At 45.5% G+C, this 20523-nt stretch overlaps 2 protein-coding genes across 4 annotated transcripts in view; both read left to right on the top strand.

Moving 5' to 3' along the window:
* Window positions 1-2934, top strand: part of MLLT6 (MLLT6, PHD finger containing) — a 119470-nt gene extending 116536 nt beyond the window's left edge. For all 3 annotated transcript variants that reach the window (XM_063138509.1, XM_063138510.1, XM_063138508.1), the window contains exons 19-20: window positions 21-377; window positions 1123-2934. In XM_063138509.1, the coding sequence (XP_062994579.1) occupies window positions 21-377; window positions 1123-1167 (402 nt within the window). In that variant the 3' untranslated portion in view covers window positions 1168-2934. The remainder of the gene's footprint in view (window positions 1-20; window positions 378-1122) is intronic.
* Window positions 2935-15749: 12815 nt separating this feature from the next.
* On the top strand, window positions 15750-20523 carry CISD3 (CDGSH iron sulfur domain 3). The gene is made up of 3 exons (XM_063136505.1): window positions 15750-15974; window positions 17232-17360; window positions 17797-20523. Exons 1-3 carry the CDS (start codon window positions 15900-15902, stop codon window positions 17980-17982), a joined length of 390 nt encoding a protein of 129 aa, XP_062992575.1. The 5' UTR covers window positions 15750-15899; the 3' UTR covers window positions 17983-20523.

Here is a 20523-nt window from a genome sequence, read left to right as displayed (position 1 = left end):
AATGATCCTTTCTTCTCTAGGAGCAGCAGACATTAGTGTTCCAGATGATTCAACAGATTCAGCAGAAACGGGATCTGCAGCGGCTCCAGATGACCGGCTCCTCCCAGCTGTCCATGACCGGCCTTGGGCCGGCTACCTCCTCTTCCCTCCTCCAGTCCAGCAGCGCTGCCCCTTCTGCCACCAACAGCACCCTCCTGGCCTCTATCTCCCCTCAGCAGCTTAATCCAGCCAGCTCCTTAATGGCTTCCCCACCGCTCAGCACCCCTGGGAACAGCCTGATGTCAGCCACAGCTGGGGCAACTATCCCGCCTGTCCTCACCGCACAAACAAACCCTTTCCTCAGCCTGCAGGGTGACGGCGGCAGCCAGAAAGGAATGGTGGGTATCTTAGAAACAGGCTAAAAATAGATATTGCCTATGTAGAGTTGAGCTGCTGAGGTGTCACAGCATGGACACAAGTATTCTAACGTCTGAAAGAAAAGGGTCGGTTGTGGAATGATCACAAACTGCATGGGGTGGAGAGTGAAAGGTCATATTGGCCGTGCGGGGGAATCTCATACATAATCAAGGGACAGGTTAGGGGGCATTCTTTCTGCAGATACTGGCAAAAGGGATAGCAGAACTATGGAAACAGAGAAGCTGAAGGCTGGAAAATGCAATGGAAGAGGTTCTGTAAGGCAAGGGGACTGAGGGGCCAGGAGCTGAGGGGTGAAAGTAGCTGAAGGAAGGAGGTTAGAGTACAGGCAGTGAACTGAGAAGCAGAGGCCTAAGGCAGAGGTCCACAATCTGCCCCCCCAGATGTTTTAGACTACAACTCCCATAAGCCCCAGCCAGCATGGCCAATGGTCTGGGTTTATGAGAGCTGTAGTTCCAAATGTACCTGGAAGGCACTAGGTTGCCTACTCCCAGCTTAAGGGAGAGTTAGGTGGAGGAGTCAAGAATCAAAGGAGGATGGAGCCGAGAGCGAAAGGAGATGCTGGTGAGGATTGATGATGATGCTTGGAATGACCGTTCCAAGGAAGATGCTTTCCTTTCCCTCTTGCTTTTTTATTTTATTTTATTTTTGCTTGATATACAACCTGTTCACACCGTTCTATGCTTCTGCCATTTCCCCCCACTCCAGAGCATGAATGAAAAGGGAGGAGCCCCAGTTCAGGACAAGGGCTAACGGCGATGCCAGGCTGCCATAGGAAAACGTTCTCTCCCTGAGCCAAGGATCCCGTCACGTAGAGCATCCACACGCGGGGCTTCCCGGGAAGTCATCCTTGCCGCGGGCAGGGCAGCACCAAGCAGAGGTGCGCCAGGAGTCTACGTTCCTTGGTTCTGAACCTGTTGTCCCTTCCAAAGGAGGCGGGTGGAGCAAAAAAACCCTTCTCCCACCCCCACCCAATTTTGCTGGCTTTGTCTACTACGCCGCACTTATTTCATGAGAAGTTGCACTTCAGGGGGAAAGGGGGAAGCAGTCTGCGGATCGGATACCTAAGGATGCCCCTTCACAGGTGGGATCTACAAGCCAGGCTATGGCCGCATCACCCTGGCGGTAATGTTACCTTTGCAGAGCAGGACGTTTCCAAACCAGGGCTAAGAAATCCATCGAGCTGTTGAGCAGCAGGAAGATCCAGCCGCAGCAAAAGGGGATGAGATGGAGCATTTGAGGTCTCCAATGCGTATGAGGGGGAGAACGGAGTCGGAGACCCCGCGTACGCACGTACATGAACGCTGCACCAAAAGTTTCACTCTCATGAGGTCTGCAGATGAGCATATAGATGTGGCTTTCCTGACTCCTGCGTAAGGGTGGTTCTGTTGGGGAAAGAAGCCAAGCTCAGTGTGGCCAGGAACAGCCACCTTGGCTCTCCCAAATCCTAAAGACTGACCTGAAAGAAACAGCCCCTGGCTTCCACGTTTGGACAAGACTCTTCTCTTCCTCGCCTTCAGGAGCCTTCGTGAGCAGCCTACGGTTTAAGAAGGCCATTACAAAGGGTGCTTCCAGCTGGCCAGCTCCTTGCACTACCAATCGAAAATCATTGGGCAGCTATTCCGCCTTTCTCTCCTCAATGGATTTTTTTTTCAATGAGAAAAAAGGCGAAAGAATTGGAGGGAAAACACAGGAAGGCCACGAGGGGGAGACAGTGGCATCTGGACCCTCCTGTAAAACTCTGTGAACAAGGTAGGGCGATTGCACAATAAAAGCCTCATCTGGAAGCACTCAAATAACTGATGCTTCCCTACCCTGTCAGGCCAGCCGCTCAAAAGCCAACACCAAAGAGGCAGGATGGAGACTGTGTGAAAGGGCAGGAGCTGCTCCTTCCATCTCCAAAGCAGCTCCGTTCTGGTCAAGGACATCTTCCACCCCTATCGATGGATCTAGGCTAAATCAGATCCTAGCTGAGGAGAACATTGATCTTCACGCCAGTGAAAGCCTTCTTTTCTCTTTCCGTCTCTTTTTGTAACGACATGCCTCAAGAAAGGCACCAGCACCCTATTTCCCTTCCAGCAGGTTTGGGGTTTTTTTTTTTGGAAGGATATTGTGATGAAGGGAAAGGGGAATCAAGGTCAGATGCTCTGAGGAAACCCCCAGCCCTGTCTTTGCTGGATAAATCCAGATCTCTTAAGGGGCAAGACTCCGGGGGACCGAAACACCTAGGGACTTTAAAAGTTTTCACGCCTCCCTAGATATACAGTCATTTCAGGCACATCTCCGCCACCTCTTCCAATTTGCACTATTTTCAAACATTGGTGGTGAACATGTGTTAATGACCCCAGGATTGACCACTGCTGTTCAAAATCATCTTCCCCCCCCCTCCCCTGTGTGTATTTTCATTTTGGGTTTTTTTCCTTCTTTTTTGGAAAACAAAAGATAAATACCTGCCACGTGGATGAGCTGGGCACTTAAGAAAAGAAGGAAAGCAAATAGAAGCAACTTTTCAGGACTTCATCTTTTGGTCTGTTCCTTTTGTTTTACCCAAACAGATGCGCTTGACTCTGAATTTTGTGTGTATGTGTGTCTGTAGGTAGTTTTGTTTGTACACATTTTGTTTAACAGAAAGCTACTGGAAACTGACGAGAGCAGCAGCTATTCCAAATGGAAAACAGGAAGCTTCCCTTCCTTGTGGTCATGGCAGCTTTGGCACAAATTAAGGAGCAGCTAGATAATGGGACACTGCTTGACGTTCTCCCCTTCTCTTCAGCCAAGTGTTGACAAAACGGACAGGCAGAAACCTCCACCCACAGGATGCACTTATTGCTTAGACAGCAAACTCACCTTTGAAATGCAACCAGACCAGCACTTCTGCCACATTCCAATTCAATGCTGGTCCTTCACTAATCTTGGTGGTTTCGTCTTCTTGCCCCCTGTCTATGGGTGCTTCCAGACGGAGGGCTCCTGATGCTACCAATCAAAATGCCTTCTGCAGTTATTTCGTCTTTTCTTCTCGAATGGATTTTTTTCTTTTCTGGTAAGGAAAAAGGTGGAAGAAGCAGTGGGAAAACATGGGAGGGTTTCAAATGGAAGATGATGTTATCTAATACACACACACACCCTTTAAAAATCCCATGCTTGAGGCCAGGTGATTGCAGGATGCCATTGTCGTCTGGAAGCACCCCACAAGTACCGTTGCATCCATCAGCTGTGGGGTGAGGAGTAGAAAGCAAGCGGTAGGGTGGGGATGGGACTAAATCCAGCCCCTTGCTCTCTGTCCCAAGCAATTGGTTGGTGTTGTCTCCAGATTTCTGACTGGAGCTACGTGTGTGCAACGCAACAGCTGGATTGGGGGAAGTAGGCGTTTTGGCAGCCATTGCAGATTTCCTCATCCAGCTAGGCCTGTGAACTTCTGGCCTCCTAGCTGGATTGTGGGGTTTATGCTTCCCAACCGTACTCATTTCCTCTTCCTGGAGTTGCAGGGTTAACTTTTTAATGTTTTCCATCAATAAAATGCTGGATCTGCACATCTATACCTGTGCAACCTATAGATTCCCAACTAAATTTGGTGCAGGATGCAGCAGAGGGGAGAGGTGAAGGTACTGTCGGATGGAGTTCTAAAGTGGCCACCTTTTGCTTAACAAAGGCAAATGAATAAGCACTCAAGTGAAAATGGTAGACAGGTGCAAGGGAGCAAATTGATCTTTTTTTAAAAAAATGGGTGGGTGGGTGGATGGGGGAAAGGCTCTGTAAACAATGGGGAAGAGGTTGGGCATTGGGTGGGAACGAGACTTCTGCCCAGTTCAATGTGGAGAGGTTTGTACCTCTTTAGTGAGGATAGAACTACATATTACAAGGGAAACACATGGTTCCCAGCCCAGTGTTTCCTTTGCAAGGCTGAGGTGGGGATGTGGGAGAGAGATTTGCAGAAGAGAATTGACAGGCAGGAGGCCTTGTGGGTGGTGGGGAATCCCAGATCCATCCCATTTTACATTCAAGGCTTGTGTGCTAAAATCTAAACTCGCTATTTTCTTGCTGCCCCCTGGCGGTTTCTGTGGGGATATTTTTGTCCTTTAACCTCCCACCACCATCAGTGTACTACTACCTCTTGGCTGAAGGAATGATACAGGCCTACAGAACTTGTCATCTGCCAGGCTCAGCACAATCCACCAGGGGGCTCACCTGGAACCAGGGAAGTGGGCCATTTTATCAAGCCCCAGGTGAGCCGCAGTACATGGCTGCCTGGCCGGCCAGGGTGGGTGTGTCATAATTGTGCAGGCCTGGAATAATAGCATCACCTGAAAAACGTCTTCATCTCCCATCAGGATTGCATGGCTAGAGTCAAAAGTCTCTACACAGTGGATAGCTCTGCTTTCGGGGCAGCAGAGGCTTCAGGTCTAGGATCCTGTCTTGGCAGGCAGCTAAAATCTTTGCCTGACTGTTGTTATTGAGATGTTCTGGAGATGCATTCAGGCATGTACGTTCTGTCCATTGGGCCGCTACAAGCCACTCAGCACCCACCCTGAGCCCCAAGTTAAAGTGAAGGGAATATCATGCTCCTGGCAATGGCAGAATCCCTGTGGTAAGAGGATACCTTTCAGTTTGCTTCCCACATTCACAGTCAGATATATAGATGCATGTCTGACCTAAGAGAGGAATAAAATATGCAGCTGGGGCTGCATGCATTCCTCACAATTGTGACCATGAAAATAGCCGGGATGTTTGGTGTCAGCATCCCAAGAACATCAGATTCCATATCGAGATGTATCCAAGCACATCCTTGTTCATACTTGGCACATTTTCTTTGTATGTATGATCTTCTCTGCAGGATTGAGCTTGGGGCAAAAATATTCTATGTGTTTAGGGCCAAAGTCATCTGGCTGCTATTCTAATTAGCATGGGGCTTGTGCTTGGCTGGGGTCCCACCTCTCCTCTCTACGAGCAGTTTTTAAAAAATATACCTTTAATAACAGTGCAGGGCGTGTGTTTTTAAGGCACCAAGAAAACATTCATTTGGATAAACTTACAAGCAGTTGTTTAAAAAAAAGATAGTGGTGGGGTGCAAGTGTTCACCTGAAGCATAGCGGGGAATGCAAGAGAGATCACTCTGTGTTTAATTCAGTGGAGACTGGTGGCTCTGATGTTAGTGGGGCGGTGAATCCACTCTGGCTTTCAGTCAGAACTCTAAAGGAACTATCGAAAGTGCTTCTCCATCTTGAATAGCTCCTTCTGTTCCTTTAGAGTTCTCCTGCTCCTTTAGAGTTCTGAATGGTTCTGACTGAAGCCTGGAGCGGATTCACTGCCCCACTGTCATTCGAGCCATCAGCCTCCACTGGTTTAATTCATTGATCAGTCTGTCTGCCAAAAGAATTTAGAAAGAGGTGTGGGTGTGGTGAAGCCAGGCTTACTCCACAGGAAAATAAACCAGGCCAAGTTCTCGTTTTAAAATCAATTTCTACTCACACTTAGGCCTTAACTAGACCTAAGGTTTATCCCGGGGTCGTCCCTGCCTGCTCCTGGGATCCCCTGTGTGTCATTTACATGAACAGGGATGACCCAGGGATAAACCTTAGATCTAACTAAGGCCTTAGTTGTGTGAAATGAACAGCTTTGTTCCAGTTTTCTTACTTTGCATGACCTCTTGAGGTTGCAGAATCATGCTTGGCCAGACTGTTTGTATCTACGGAAGTCACACATTTTGGAAGTGGTGGTTGAAGCTCGGAATTCTGCTGGGAAATCCTCACCGGCTTCCCCAGTCACTTGGATTAGAGTTGATCTCAAGCTATTCCTTTTAGAGACTTGGCAGAGAAAGATGTGGAGGTTCAAGAGTGAAGAGGGATAGAGAAAGGAAGCACTTATTTATTTCTGGCATCATCCAAAGGCATCCTCTCCCATTTTAAAGTATCGGCTCCAATCTCCATCCAGTCTCTGTTTCAGCTGCAATGTTTTCTCCTATAAGACTAGTCTATTTTGGACATTACTTTCTATTGGCATGGATCAATGAGGTCTTTGTGTTTTTACCTGAAATTGTTCTGTTGAGGTTGGTCAGCAAGTGGCCTTCCTGGGCCAAACCTGAACTCCTGCTTGTCAAAATTCGCCCTCTCCCTCACCTTACCAAAGACAGTGGTCCATATGCAGCCTGACCACAAGGCAAGATGCAGCAGTAGATTTTGGGTGCCCTTAAGGCTGGGAGACAGACCTAACTCCTGGGGCACCATCAACCAGGACGTTCTGTGCAACCCCATTGAAATAAGCTGGAGCTGTACAACGGTATAATAGTTCATTACAACAGGCTTTGCACTTGATTGTGCCATCTCTTGATTTGTGGGAAAGGGGGTGCCATTTGGATTCTCTTCTTCAGGCTCAAAAATGTCTGACCACCCCTGGAGTCCCCCAGCAAACCTGATTGCCCAACCAAGGGGCAATCTCACTCCTTTGGGGTCTCATGCCCACACTGCATTTCTCCCATTGAACCTGTAAGATGAATCAGATGGAGTTGCACTACAGTCCTCTTGCACAGGAGAACTTTCTGGTGGATTGTGCTTGCATGGGTCAGATGTGTCTGCTGCTCCAAACACAATGCCTCGTCTTGCCTCATGGAAGAACCGTCGCATTGCATGGGTGGATCAGGCCTGTAGAATTCAACATTCAAAGCATAACAAGATACGAGTCTGCTGGATCAGACCAAGGATTCATCTATGCCAGCAACTTGTTTCCAGCAGTTACCAGACAGATGCCTCTGGGTGGTCTTGAATCTGCTGTTAATCAGTAGCACGATTTGCATGTAATGGTAAGCCAGGAATCTGAGTTTATTCAATCTGGAATGCATGGAGGAGAATGTAAGGAAAGCCCTGCTGGATTAGACCAAAGCCTATCTAGTCCAACATTGTGTTTGCTCACTGGCCAAGCAGATGCCATGTGAAGTCCACAAGCAGGACATGAAGACAGCAGAACCCTCCCATTGTGTTCACCAGGGGCCCAGTGTTTCTGATACTGAACTAATAGCCATCAATAGCCTTATCCTCTGTGAACTTGTCTAATCCTCTTTTAAAGCCATCCCGGTTTGTGGCCATCACTACATCTTACGGTAGCGAATGCCAAAGTTTATGCACTGTTTGAAGAAGTATCTGTACGGAATCTCCCATCCAGTTTTATGGGATGACCCCAAGTTTTAGTATTATGAGGAAGAAAAATATTTGCCTGTTTTCCCCATCCCATGTATAATTACATACACTTTCATGTCCCCCCTTGCTTGCTTTTTTCCTAAGCCAAGGGTGAGCCAGCTGCACGTGGCCTGATGGCTGCATGCAGCCCTCCCAGCCTCAAGTGCACATAAGCAAGCACCCTGCTGGATTGGCTGTGGTTATAGCAGCAAAACAGCGGCTTACCACCGAATTTTGGTGACAAACCAGAACAGTGGCCTAAATAGACCACATTTCACTTTAAAATAAGGTTTTAGAACTACTTTCCTCAGAGGGGAGTTGCTCCATCTCCCTGATCATTCTGGTTGCCTGCTTCTAGCTCTAGAATTGGAGTCTTGAACGCAGTACTTGTGGGCACCATTGTACATCTCCCAAATCTCTCCATTCCTTGTCTACTTGTCAGAATTTTATTTTTAATTTTTTAAAAAAACTTGAAAAACATTACGGCCCCTGGCTCTCTTTCCTGTTCCTGAACCTGCCGCTTATCAGCTGTTCAGCAGGCAGAAAGAGAAGGAAAGAGTTGCTTCCTTGTCTCACTCAGCCGTCTTCCATCCACACAGACCTTTCCCTTTTGCTTTTTCCTCTGTCTCTCCACTCCCAGACTCCAGCCTTGCTCTTTCTCTCCTACTCACCCCTTTATCTCCCAATCGCTAGTCCCACTATTTATCTGCCACCTAACCTTTATACCTTGCTGTTTCTCTCTCCTCCTAGCCTCTGTCTTTCTCTCCCCTGTACTTTTTTGACTTGCTATTTTTCTCTTCCCCTCTGCCTGTGGGCTCACTGTTTCTCACTTCACCCACTCCCTTTTGACTGGCCGCCACCCACGGCAACCCTTATTTTATTTATTTAAGCATTTTTATCCCGCCATTCAGCCAAAAAAGGCTCTCACGGCAGCTTACAAAAATATTTCTTGACAGTCCCTGCCCACAGGCTTACAATCTAAAAGACATGACACGAAAGGAAAGGGGATTGGCCCAAGGGCAGAATCCAGTTGTGAGCACCATCTGACTGCAGGGTTGAAAAGCTCCATCCATGGGACTAGCCACATCCTCCACAGGAGCTCTTTTGTGGTGATGCCCACAGCAGTTTCTCAGATTCCAAAATGTGGACACAGATCCAAAAAGGTTGAGGTTCCCTGCTCTACAATATCCCTTTTGAGGTGCAGTTGACTAGATTGTAACCCCCCTTTAAACCAGAATTTGTGGGTGGCTTACAAATCCTGACTTGCTTTGGGTATCATAATAAACCATCATCCCATCCATGTGTCTGGTTTGTTCACCCACTCATTTGAGTGGGAGGGCCAAACCAGTTATCAACAGGCTGCAGGCACCAATACATAGCTTGTTCACATGGTGGTTCAATAAGTCAGAATTCCTGGCTTACTGTTGTGTGCAAATGCATCCAATGTCAATGAGTCACCTAGTGTTATGGGAAGACAAAATCCTGTCTCAAACCACCTTCATAGCATTCTGAAAGGATGAACACTTTCCCCATTATTGCCACAGCTTTCCTGATCTAAATATCCAGCACCACCAATCTGGTATTTTCCCGGGAATGCTAAGGCAGTGCACTCACGTGCACAGCTATTTAGATGTTCTGTAGAGTTCAATGGGATTTGCTCCCAGGTAAGCATGTATAGGATTATAGCCTTAGATAAGGAAAAGGGTGTACCTGTGCCCCAGTACCACGGTCCCAAGCTAATCCAATATACACGTATGCATAGGCTGTTTTTTAATTTTAAAAAAAGAAAAGAAATGGAAAATCTGATGAGGTAGGATCTCCAACATCTTGTTTGGCCATTACACATCTGGAAGGAGTTGGGTATGTTTTACCTGAACAAGAGATTATTAAGAAGAGATTTGATAGCGAACTTTGAATATTTGAAGGGCTGCCACATAGATGACGGAGCAAATTTATTTTCTGTTACAGCACAGGCTGGGACCTGAACAAGCGGGTACAAAATACAAGAAAAAAGGATTTAGACTAAACATTAGAAAGAATTTATGGTACGAGCAGTGGGACGGTGGAGTAGACTGTCTTGTAAGGCAGTGGACTCTCCTTTGTTGCAGGGATTCTATAGTAGTGGATTTCCTACAATGGTAAGGTGTTGGACTAGATGTTCTCAGAGAACCCCTTCAGCTCCATGATTTAAAATGCTTTAGCCTTTCCTTCATGGGGAAGGTGCTCCAAGCTCCATGATCAATTTGATTGCTCTTTCTGCACCTTTTGCAGTTGAAGCACCTCTCCAACAAACGTCAGAATGAAACCAACTTGCAATTCTGACCATCAGAAAGCTAGCACAGGCTTTAAGATCCATGGTAGAAAGTCATATTTAAAGCAGACTGGGAACGTGCGGTGAAAGAGCACCAATATCTCTTTCTTGGCAGGAAGAGAACAAAAATAACATTGGAAAAAGATGAATAACGTCTACGTTTGGTTGCACTGGGGTATACTTCTTTACCCATCTTTTGATGCTATTATTTCATTTTAGTACATTGCCTGTGTCTAACACCCTTCCCTCCTCAGTTGTTGTAATTTTTAATTAAATAAGAGGAAAAGATGTGTATATTTTTGGCAATTAAGGTAATGTAGCTAAGATATATTTTTTTCATGCTGCTTGATTGTTCTTTATTGTAATAAATAATATTAATATCAAAGACTTTTTTTAAAACAACAACAGTAATGAAAAGTGGTGGGTGTTTTTTTCAAATGTAACTAAGGATAGAGTGGTAATGCGGGAATAGGTGGGTGACTTTCTTCTTTTTTAAATGTAAAGATAATTTAAATGTGATAATTCACCATGTCAGAACTATCCATGTTAGAAATTTTCAATATAATGGGTTGGGTCCAGGATCTGCCTTCTACAAAAGCAAGGGAACTTCCGCAAGAGCTTGGGTAAGGTCTTTTACCTGGTATTTGGGGATCCTACACACACACACACACACTGAAGCTCACCCCATTCAGAAGGATCTCCTGACTCTGTGTAGCATGTTAAGGATGGTGGAGGAATTGGTGTGGGTAGGAGGGGGCAGGGAAATCCATTTCCACCAGTGCAGTTGGTGCAGTGTATATCTGGATCCAAACCACATGACACGGCAGCCTATCATGAGTTAATTGACTCATGATAGGGGGAAAGAGGTAAAAAACAAGTGTACAAATATCAGAGAAAATCGGGGGGGGGGGGAACCAAAGCAATCAGAGAAACCCTTTGAAACAACAAAATATTTGGAACAACGCTGCAGGAAAAATTAACAAAGCAATACTTAGCCTCTCCTATACAACACTAGGTAAAGGTCTTCCCACAGGACAGGGCCCAATTCAGGATACAAAGGCTCCCAGGCCCAAAAGCCAGTTAGCACAGCCAGATGAAGACTGAGGATCAGAATGAAGACAAAACCAACGACCAAAACAAAGACAAAATGGCCACCCTAGCCCCCCCCCCCCCCCCGGCTTTATAACCTAACAGGCCATTGACAAATGTGAGGAAAGTCTCCTAGCCAACCATTTCCTCAGTTTCCAGGAGTGGAAGGTGGAGAGAGAAAAGCTCTTGCCACTGCCCAGCTGAGATCAGTCTGTCAAATTTGGCAAAAGTTCTACTCTAGTCTTGACAATCCTGGAGACTTAAAGGTTTTAATGAGGCCCTCCTCATGAAAAGGAGCTTCCTTCCAAGCAGCGAAATCTTAACAAGAAAATGGAATTCTTGACAATATCACTACAGTTAAACTAGGGCTTCTCTCTGTCATGAAAACAGGAATGAGTCTTGGGTCACCTTCAAGATGAACACATTTATTATGGCAAAGCATTCATAGTCAAGTCCATGTCCAAAGGCTCCTGACTCTCGTAGATGCACTCCATGCACAAAAACAGGATCCAACAAGCTGATCTGCTGTACCAGGTGAGCAAAAGCCTGTTGCAAAGAGAAAGGAAAACTGCATCCAGCAATCTTCAAATGCTCTGAAGGGTGGAAGCACACATTCATGGAACATGACCTATTCCCACCCACCCCTGATATAATTGCAAGAATGAACTTCGCCTTTTACTCATTGACCACTTTTTCATTGCACAGCCTAAATATGGTTTCATGCAAGTTTTGGTTCTGGTGCAGCACAATGAAGCTAATGGGAAGTGAATTGGAAAAAGATGTATCTACACCTTGAACTGGTTTAACCAAACCAGTGCAATGGCACTCCCAAGACAATAGAGTTTGAACGTTTTTGTCTGAATTAAGAGTACATTCATGTTTCAGCATGATTTGACTGGACGTAAAGGCAAAAAGAGCTTTCTAAATTTGCAAATAAACTCTGACCCTTTAAAAAAGAAAGAAAGAATTCTGAAGATTAATTAGCACCTTTTTTCAGAGAACGTTGACTACTGCCATTCAGCCTTCATAACTTCAAACTATGCGAAAATGTATGTTAACAACCATACTTCAAACTGACGCTGTAGATTACCGGGTGTACGATGCCACCATCCAACCAAGTTATAGACAGCAAGTTACAAAACTGGGAATATGCAAATGCCAAAGATGCACAAAGAACAGGTGGCAGATTTGCAAACCATATGGGGACACATCCCCTCCCTGCAAAGCATCAATTATCAATGCTTACTAAATTTTAAATGTGGAAGTATTGGCCAACATTTGAATTCAGATATTGCTTTTGTGTTTAGTTCAACACTAATAGAAAAGGATTACAGCAACTAATGAGACTGCAAAAAAAAACACCAAGGTGTATGTACATTTTTTTCTTATTTTTTAAACCCTGTATTTAGTGGGGTGGGGAACATGGCCAGGTGAGTTTCTGGGAATGTATTACATTTCTCTTAGAACACTTTAATGAACAGGCACTTCTCACTTGGAGAAAGCATGAGTTAAATTTCAGTCTTACATATTTTTCCTATGAGAAAATCCAGGGGTGGGGATACCCACAGGGAAGAACCCTAAGATACCAACTGCTGCTTACTTACTTTCGTTTTCCCCCCACCTCCATTGGCTATCCTCCTTTTCATACCTGCCATGTGTAATGCAGAATAAAATGTCTTTGAATCATTGCTGTATAACCAAGAATCTCTTTCGATTCTTAATGAGAATTTTTTTCCAAATAAAATAACACACACACACACACACACACACACACACACACACACACACAAGTCTTGCCTTTTCTTTTTTAAAAAAATACATTTTTGTTTAAATCTGGCTTTATGAATAGAACGTCTAGCACTCCCAAAATAACTGGAAATGATTATCATGTTGCTATGTGCTTCCGACTTCCCCAAGCAGAGACAAGTCCAGGTTTGGGGGGGGGGGGGCAGGGGACACACAACGAAACAGGGTGTGTACTGCTAGGCATGTGGACTCTCTAGTAAGGACCACTGGAGACTTCAGGTACAGGTGCATGGGACTGCAGTCTAAAAGAGTAATCCTATGGGGGGGAAACCAAGGGAGCCACTTTTCCCCATGTCTGTTTTCTTTCTTCTTCTTTTACTTTTCTCGTCCATTTACTCCAATTGCAGGGAAATGAGGTACGGCAGCTCCAGAGCTAGCATAATTCTTCCCCCCACCCACTCCAAGGCCTAGTTCGGATGACATATTAGGCAACAGAGGGGAGAAAAGGCAACTGACCGTTCTTTATTTTTCCGGTACTCCCACACACATGATGCCCCTCCCCCCGTCGTGCGGCTGAAAGTCCTGGCATCCTCCCGGGTGGCTGGTGCTCCTCCCGGCCCTATCCCATCATGCACTGAAAGTTCTGCCGGCTGTACGGGAGCGACAGGGGTGCTTTCAGCCACTCCTGCTGGAGAACTCTATGACCTGCTGGAATAGTGCCTTCAATGGGGGAGGGAGCCGGCTACACAACATTTTTAATCAATGGGTCTCCAGATAAGCAACAGAGCAGCCTGTTGTTTTCGCCATTGTTTAAATCGACAAAATAGTGTACTGTGCATTGTGTCATCCCCCCACAAGGAAAAAATGGTGGCAGAGCTATCTGTGTAGGACAGACTTCTCCAACCTGGTGCCCTTCAGATGTTTTGGACTACAGCTCCTATCAGCCTCAGCCATTGGCCAATGGTCAGGAGTGCTTGGAGTTGTAGTCCAAACATCCAGAAAGCACCAGACTGGAGAAGACTAGTGTAAGAGATCTTTCTCTGACTTTCTCCAACTCTGGTCTAACGTCTATGGAAAGGTTGTGGAACAATAAAAAGTATCTGTACTCAAAGGTTGGTATCAAGGACAGGCATGGTTAGGCATCTGAAAAGAGCCCACATCCCAGGTTGTCCATTATTGCAACCTGATTGTTCACCTGCATCTTGCTCTGGTGCAGAAAACTGAGGTGGTGAGGAGGACCAGTAGAGGAGAAAGGAGAAGGAGTACCGTATTTCTTCGATTGTAAGATGCACACTAATTTCAGTACCACCAACAGAAAAAAACAAACCCTAAGACACACCCGCGATTCTAAGAAGGACCCCATTTTTAGGGATGTTTATATGGGGAAAATGTGTGTCTTAGAATAGAAGAAATAGGGTAATAGCAGCTTGTGACAACAGTAGCTAGAAGGCGGAGGCATTGAGGTGTCTTGCCCAAGGGCCCTCAAAAAGCTGGAGCTGATGCTTCCTGTACCTGGCCCTACATTTGAGATTTTTTTCCTGAGGATTGAGATCAAAGTCATATTTTTTTTACCAGGGCCAGATTATTAGGCGAACAAAGCCTTGTTCTAGGGCCAAAGACTTTCATAATACAGTGCTGGTGCAATCAATTTATTTTTTCCTTAATAGTTACCAGTTGAAGAGGTTCTTCTCAGTGGCCTTGACTAGGGTGTATTATTTTCATGATACGATTACGGTTTTTATTATGATTTTGATGATAGCACTGAAGAAGAAAACAAGTTGGTGGGTTTTTAAGTATATGGTCTGCTAAGTTCCCAGCAATTTTCAAGTGGTCCATAGCAGGGGGAAAAAACACATTTGTCAGCCCAGATGCCTTGTTCCTTGAGCAAAAGTCACTTGAGCCAGATGCTCCAATTGCCCCAATTTAAAGTCTCTTTTTGTCCTGGCATACCATCAGCTGCACCATGGGCAAAAATCCATCAGAAGTGATTCCCACAGTTGCATCTGCATGCCTTCCTCCACTTAATTTCTGCCTGTCACACAGCTTTGAAAGGTACAGGAACCCTGGCAGAAAACCAAGGTGACCGATCTCAGGTTACACCCTTCTCCCAAGAAAAGGTAGCAACTGATGCCAGCAAAAACTTTTAAAAAGAGAAAGTGAGGGAAACCGAAGCACAGAACAACAAAGAAAGTTGATAAAACCACTGCTTTTTTTTATCTCCTCTGTTGGAAAAACAACTAGTATTTTTATACTTAAAGAGGCCCTGTTCAGAAGACACCTTAAACCAGCCTTCCTCAACCTGGGGCGCTCCAGATGTGTTGGACTGCATCTCCCAGAATGCCCCAGCCAGCAGCTGGGGCATTCTGGGAGTTGTAGTCCAACAAATCTGGAGCGCCCCAGGTTGAGGAAGGCTGTGGCTTAAACCATGGTGGTGAAGGCTTTTTTGTTTGAAAAAAACACAAAAACACCATAACCACGGTGGTTTATGGTGTCTTCTGAACAGGGCCAGACCGACCATTACATTTTGTAAAGCGAAAACAACCCAGAAACCCTGAAGCGTGAGAACCACTGTCAAGTTAGCTGTTGAACAGACCATTTGTTCTCAATGTATGTGAAACACTTTGCAGAACATATTACACGCTAAATATTAATGTAATTATTAATTGTGGGCACACTCCTATGCATGTTTATACAAAAAAAAGTCTACAATTCCTAGATTGTTAGCTGGCGAATGTACGAGTTATAGGACTTCTTTGTGTCTAAACATGCAAAGGATTCCGCCCTTTATTGCTATTTTGTTTTGAACCGCAATGCCAATCTCCTCTTGCAGCTGAAAAAGAAATGAAAGGGGTTATTGCTACCACCTGTTTTATTCCTTGCAAGCAAAATGCCGCCAAAGCGAGGTCTACATCTGTAACCTGTTCGTTCCAACAATCCAAAGTCCAGGCGGCCAAAACAACAAAAACAACCCCTCAATCTCGCTGCGTTCTGCAGACTTCGAGCTTTCGCGATGAAGGCAAAGGGCAGCTAGGAACCCTTTGTTGCGGGTTCAGGGCTCGCAAACGAGGCGGGCGTTGCAATTCCTGCGGCTTCCTGCGAGGCTGATGTGGGGAGGCCGGGACGAGTAAGGTGACCCTGGCAAGGGGAGGAGCCGCGCCGCTCGCTTGCAAACCATGCCTGGACTGCAGAGACCGGGCGCTCTCGTCTCGTCAGCGGCTGGGTCCTTCGCTTGGATTGCTTTCTCTCAGGTGAGCACAGGAGAAGAGAAAGTTTGCAAAAAGGCCCTTGTCCGGCCCCCTTCGCTAGATGCCGTACTAATGAATCCTCGACGTCGTTTAAATCCATGGCAGAGGTTGCAAAGGGTCTGACTACTATTTTTTGAGCAATTTTTAGAGCCGGTTTAATTCGTTTGCAAACCTGGCCCATGTGTTTTGAACTCGGTAGGATTTGCTTCTGAGTAAGCATGCATAGGACCATTCATCTGGAATAACTACTACTCTCGAACCCATATGTATAACCTACCTCCCCCCGATGCTGGTTAAATCCACCCAGAAGGATACATTGGGAGGCTAAAGCACGCTCCTTTAGTACTCCTGAGTGCAACAGACTGATAAGGTTGGGGGTGGGCAGGGGTGTTAATTCACATTATATGCATAACAGATTTGACAACTGTGCCCTCGCCCCTGGGAATCTTGGGAATTGTAGTTCTGCAGGCAGTGCGCTAAGGATTGCTAAGAGACATAAGAGTTTTTCCCAAACTACAATTCCCAGCATTCTTTGGGGGAAGCCACGACTAATATTAAAGTGGTATGAGGATGGTAGATATAACCTTTGTATCAGAGAGTTGAAAGAAACTGGGCTTAAGCCAGCCAGTTCAACACACTCTGCTGCAAAGCAGAACTGCCGTCACAGTCATGAGCAGAAACCAGCCTGCTGAGCAAAACATTGTTATGACTTGAGGAAGTGAGCCAAGTTTTGTGCCAAAGGACAAGGCAAAACCCAGCACATTTCTATCATGGACCCAAAATATGGCCATCGGTCAGACCCTGAGTGCTCCAGAGGGTGGCTTTGTATGTGAAACACGCTTGCTTTCTGGAGCATATTGTGTCTGAAAAAGGGACTCGTACATCTCCCCCTTACAGGGAGGAGTGGGCTCGAAATGCAGGATTTGTGCTCCTACCATCTATTGCAGAGGTAGAGAACATCTGTTGTCCTCCAATACTTTGGACCAACTCCCTTCAGCCCCAGCCAACGTGACCATTGGTCAGGAATTATGGAAGTTGTCATCCAAAACATCTGGAGGACGTTGTGTTGCCTAGCCCTGATCTGATGCATGTTGACATGGGCAAAGTGCCTAGGGTTGTCAGGTAGCAACCTGGAGGTTCCCTTCCCCCTTTTACTTTTGAATCCAGCATCTCTGTGCATTGGCAAGCCAGTGGTTTCATTCCTTAAATAATGTTAATTCTCTTTCCCCATACACCTCACCCACTCTCACCGCATTGCAGATAAGGAACTGTTCAGCCGCTTCAACATCTTCAGTCCGGCCGGTGATCGCAGCCAAGCACCCCTTTCAGGTGGACTTGAAAGCTGGGAAAGGTTATGCTTGGTGTGCCTGTGGATACAGCCAAAAGCAGGTAACCCTCTAGCCATCCTCTAGTTTTCCTGCGAACCTCTCTTTGTACTAAGTAACCTGGGATCTTCCCTTTTCAAAAGCCCTGTCTTGATGAAGTTGAAAGGAGGTGATGCATCGGTCCACTGGCTGAGCAGGAGGAAGAGCAGTGATGCTGCAGCATGCGAGGCCAACATTATTTTGCACCAGTGAGAACATTGTTTCCTGAAACAAGGAGTTTACAGAATGCTTAACGCAGCCCAACTGAGGTGCCATTCAAAAAGCAATGCTGGGCTTGAAAATGAAACTTATCCATCCAGATTTAAATACAGTCCCAATTGGTCTGCTAGTACTCTGTTATATCATCACCAAAACCATAATGTGAAATCTATTGGCAGTGAGCAAACCTCTCCTGTGATGTTTGTTTAACAGATCTTGGTTCTGTTTTGTGTCCCAAACAGCCTTTCTGTGATGGATCCCATAAAAAAAGTGCCCCAGAAATCTCCCCCCTGAGATTCAAACCAGAGGAAGCGAAAGAGGCCAGGCTATGTGGCTGCAAATACACCAAGAACCCTCCATTTTGCGATGGCACACACAAGGAAGATTTCGTGCAAAAAGCTGATCTTCATTCCCAGCCACAGGTGTGATGTGGGAGAACGAGAGACCTTTGAAGAACAGAAGAAATACAGAAATTACCAGAAGAAAAACCTTGGGTGCGATGTACCAGGGTGCTCTGCACAAGTGTAATTGAAAGGAATGGGAATTATGCCTCTGCATTGTGCCCCTGGTGTCTAAGCAAAGACTGTGAATGCTATATGACATGAGTGAACATTGGCCATCCTCACGTGGAAGGCAAGGAGGCTGGTAGCTGTGATGTCAGTGGTGTTGTGAATCTGCTCTGGGTTTCAGTTAGAACCAGTCAAAACTCTAAAGGAACTATCCAAGTTCCTGAACCCGTTTTGGGAGGGATTGAGTTCAGCACCATGGATTGGTTCTTTAGAATTCTGATTGAAACCTAGAGCGGATTTGCAGCCCCACTGACATTGGAGCCACCAGCCTCCACTGGTGGAGGCAGGGGGGAGTTTTGCTCTTTTCTAAGAGATTTGCCTGCTTCCTCACACCCCCTTGAAATAAAAATACCCTGTAAACTTTTTTAAAAAACTGTTTATTTGATTCACCTGCTACCAATAGGCCCACAACTCAAATAACATGGCCCGTAGATTTTCATTGGTAGCTACTGCTGACCACATCACATCAACAACTCCATGTTCTAGGCACTGCAAAGAACAAAGAAAGGATGTGGCCTCCACCCCAGACGGCTAGATGGTCAAGATTGGAACTTGGAGGAAGAGGTTCAGGATTAACAAATGATGCAGGGGTGGGGAAAGAATGTTAAAACAGGTAGCTGTTGCAGCTCAAACACACCTGGTGGAAGATTTTTCACCTATCCCCAAACCAACAGGTAAACATTCCCAAGTAGCAACAATCTGTTTGCGCTGCGTGATTGCACCTTTGGGTACTTTGTTAATTTAAAATACAAAAAGTAGTAGAAAAAGAAATCAACATTCTGCACCAAAGTAGGCTGAATTCTGTGACCCTGATTATTAATGCAAATTTGCATCTGGGTGGTTTTGCGTAATTTATTGTGCTTCTGGTCAAGGCAGGAAGGCCACCATTTTAGGCTCACCATGCATTGCCTACACACTTTTCTACACAACCAGAAAGGCTATGAACTGATTCTTGAGCTGGATTTGGGCTTTAGTACTGCAATCTGCACTTTTTCTTCATTGCCCTAGACTCATGGAATATAGAGAGCCTTTTATGTGCCCATAACATGGACATGCAAATGTGTTTGGGGGCAAGGGAGGGAATAATAGAAGTTGAGGGGAAATGAGTTGCAGAGGGTGAGGGGGCAGAGGCCAAGGGGGAGGCGAGTTAATCTTTGGCACACTATCTCCCCTTCCAGCCTTGGTTACGAAGAGCCCCCACATTCTGCTCTTTTGGGATGAAGGGGCCTGTATCTGGAAGGGGACTAGCGTTTTTGGTCTTGGAGAAGAGCAGAAAACAGCTTCAATGGGATATTGAGGCCTCCCCACAATCCAAATGGAGCTGCAGACCTTTTGCATGCAACTTTCTGGCCAGCCATTGTGCTCTGATTGCCTTAATTCCTTGGTGTTAACACTTGCAAATTTCAGATCTTGCCTTAGGACAACAACCACAGAAGACTCCACCATGAACCTTTTTACACTGATTTCCAACCATGAATTATCTTACATTGATTTCTGACCTTGTTTAAATTGCAAGGAAAAATAAAGAATTCAGTGTCTTTTAAAGCTGTTGGACCACCCACTCCAAACCCAACATGGTGTAAACAGGCATGCCTAAATGACTCTTTTTGACATCCCTGGATTTATGATAAGAGAGATGCACCTATCAACTCCCATCCTTTTCTCACATCAGGAAGGAAAGAGGAGCCCATTGTCTTTCTTCCTTTGATGCCTGGCACCTAAAAATTCATTTTCCAACATCCATGAGTAATCTTAGAAGAAATACTTTTTTGATTTATTTTGATGACTAAATTATGAGAGAGGAGGAATAAAATCTGCAAATTCATAGATTACACAAAGAAGGAGATAGGCGAAAAAGATTTTTCCTTCCTCCCTCATGGGCCCCTCATACTTCCTATTTGGAAGAGCAACCCCTGCTGTCCCCCTTTCCTACTCTCTGTCTCCCCTTTCCAACAGAATTTCCCATCACTGCAAGTCAGCAGGTATTGAAAGGTAAATCTTTGCATTATCTTTCATTTTCCTTCTAAGTAGTCCATACTCCAATTATTCTCTTTTCCTCCCTTGGCTTTGGATCTCTATGGCTCTTCATGCCTCTCCATCCACTTTCTTCCAAACCCCTACAATTGCTCTAACCCCCTCCTACAAAACTCTCTCACAATCCTCCAAAACAGTCTGTTCCCCATTGAAATTACCCCAGGCTGAAACTTCTTTCTCTTCCTCCTTCTCTATGATAAGCCGCAAACACACATGTACACACACACACCCCTTGCTAAAAATTAAAACTTCCCTTGAATACAAACACTACGATTTTCTATGCATCCCAGTGTTGCTAGCTTCACCATTAACTTTAAATGCTTGATTATCTTTAACCTTAATCAGTATGAATGTATGATTCTAATT

The sequence above is a fragment of the Elgaria multicarinata genome, chromosome 11 (genome assembly GCF_023053635.1).
Source record: "Elgaria multicarinata webbii isolate HBS135686 ecotype San Diego chromosome 11, rElgMul1.1.pri, whole genome shotgun sequence".
Classification (NCBI taxonomy): domain Eukaryota; kingdom Metazoa; phylum Chordata; class Lepidosauria; order Squamata; family Anguidae; genus Elgaria; species Elgaria multicarinata.
The sequence above is the reverse complement of the archived record's forward strand: the minus strand, read 5'-3'. Positions and strand labels throughout refer to the sequence as shown.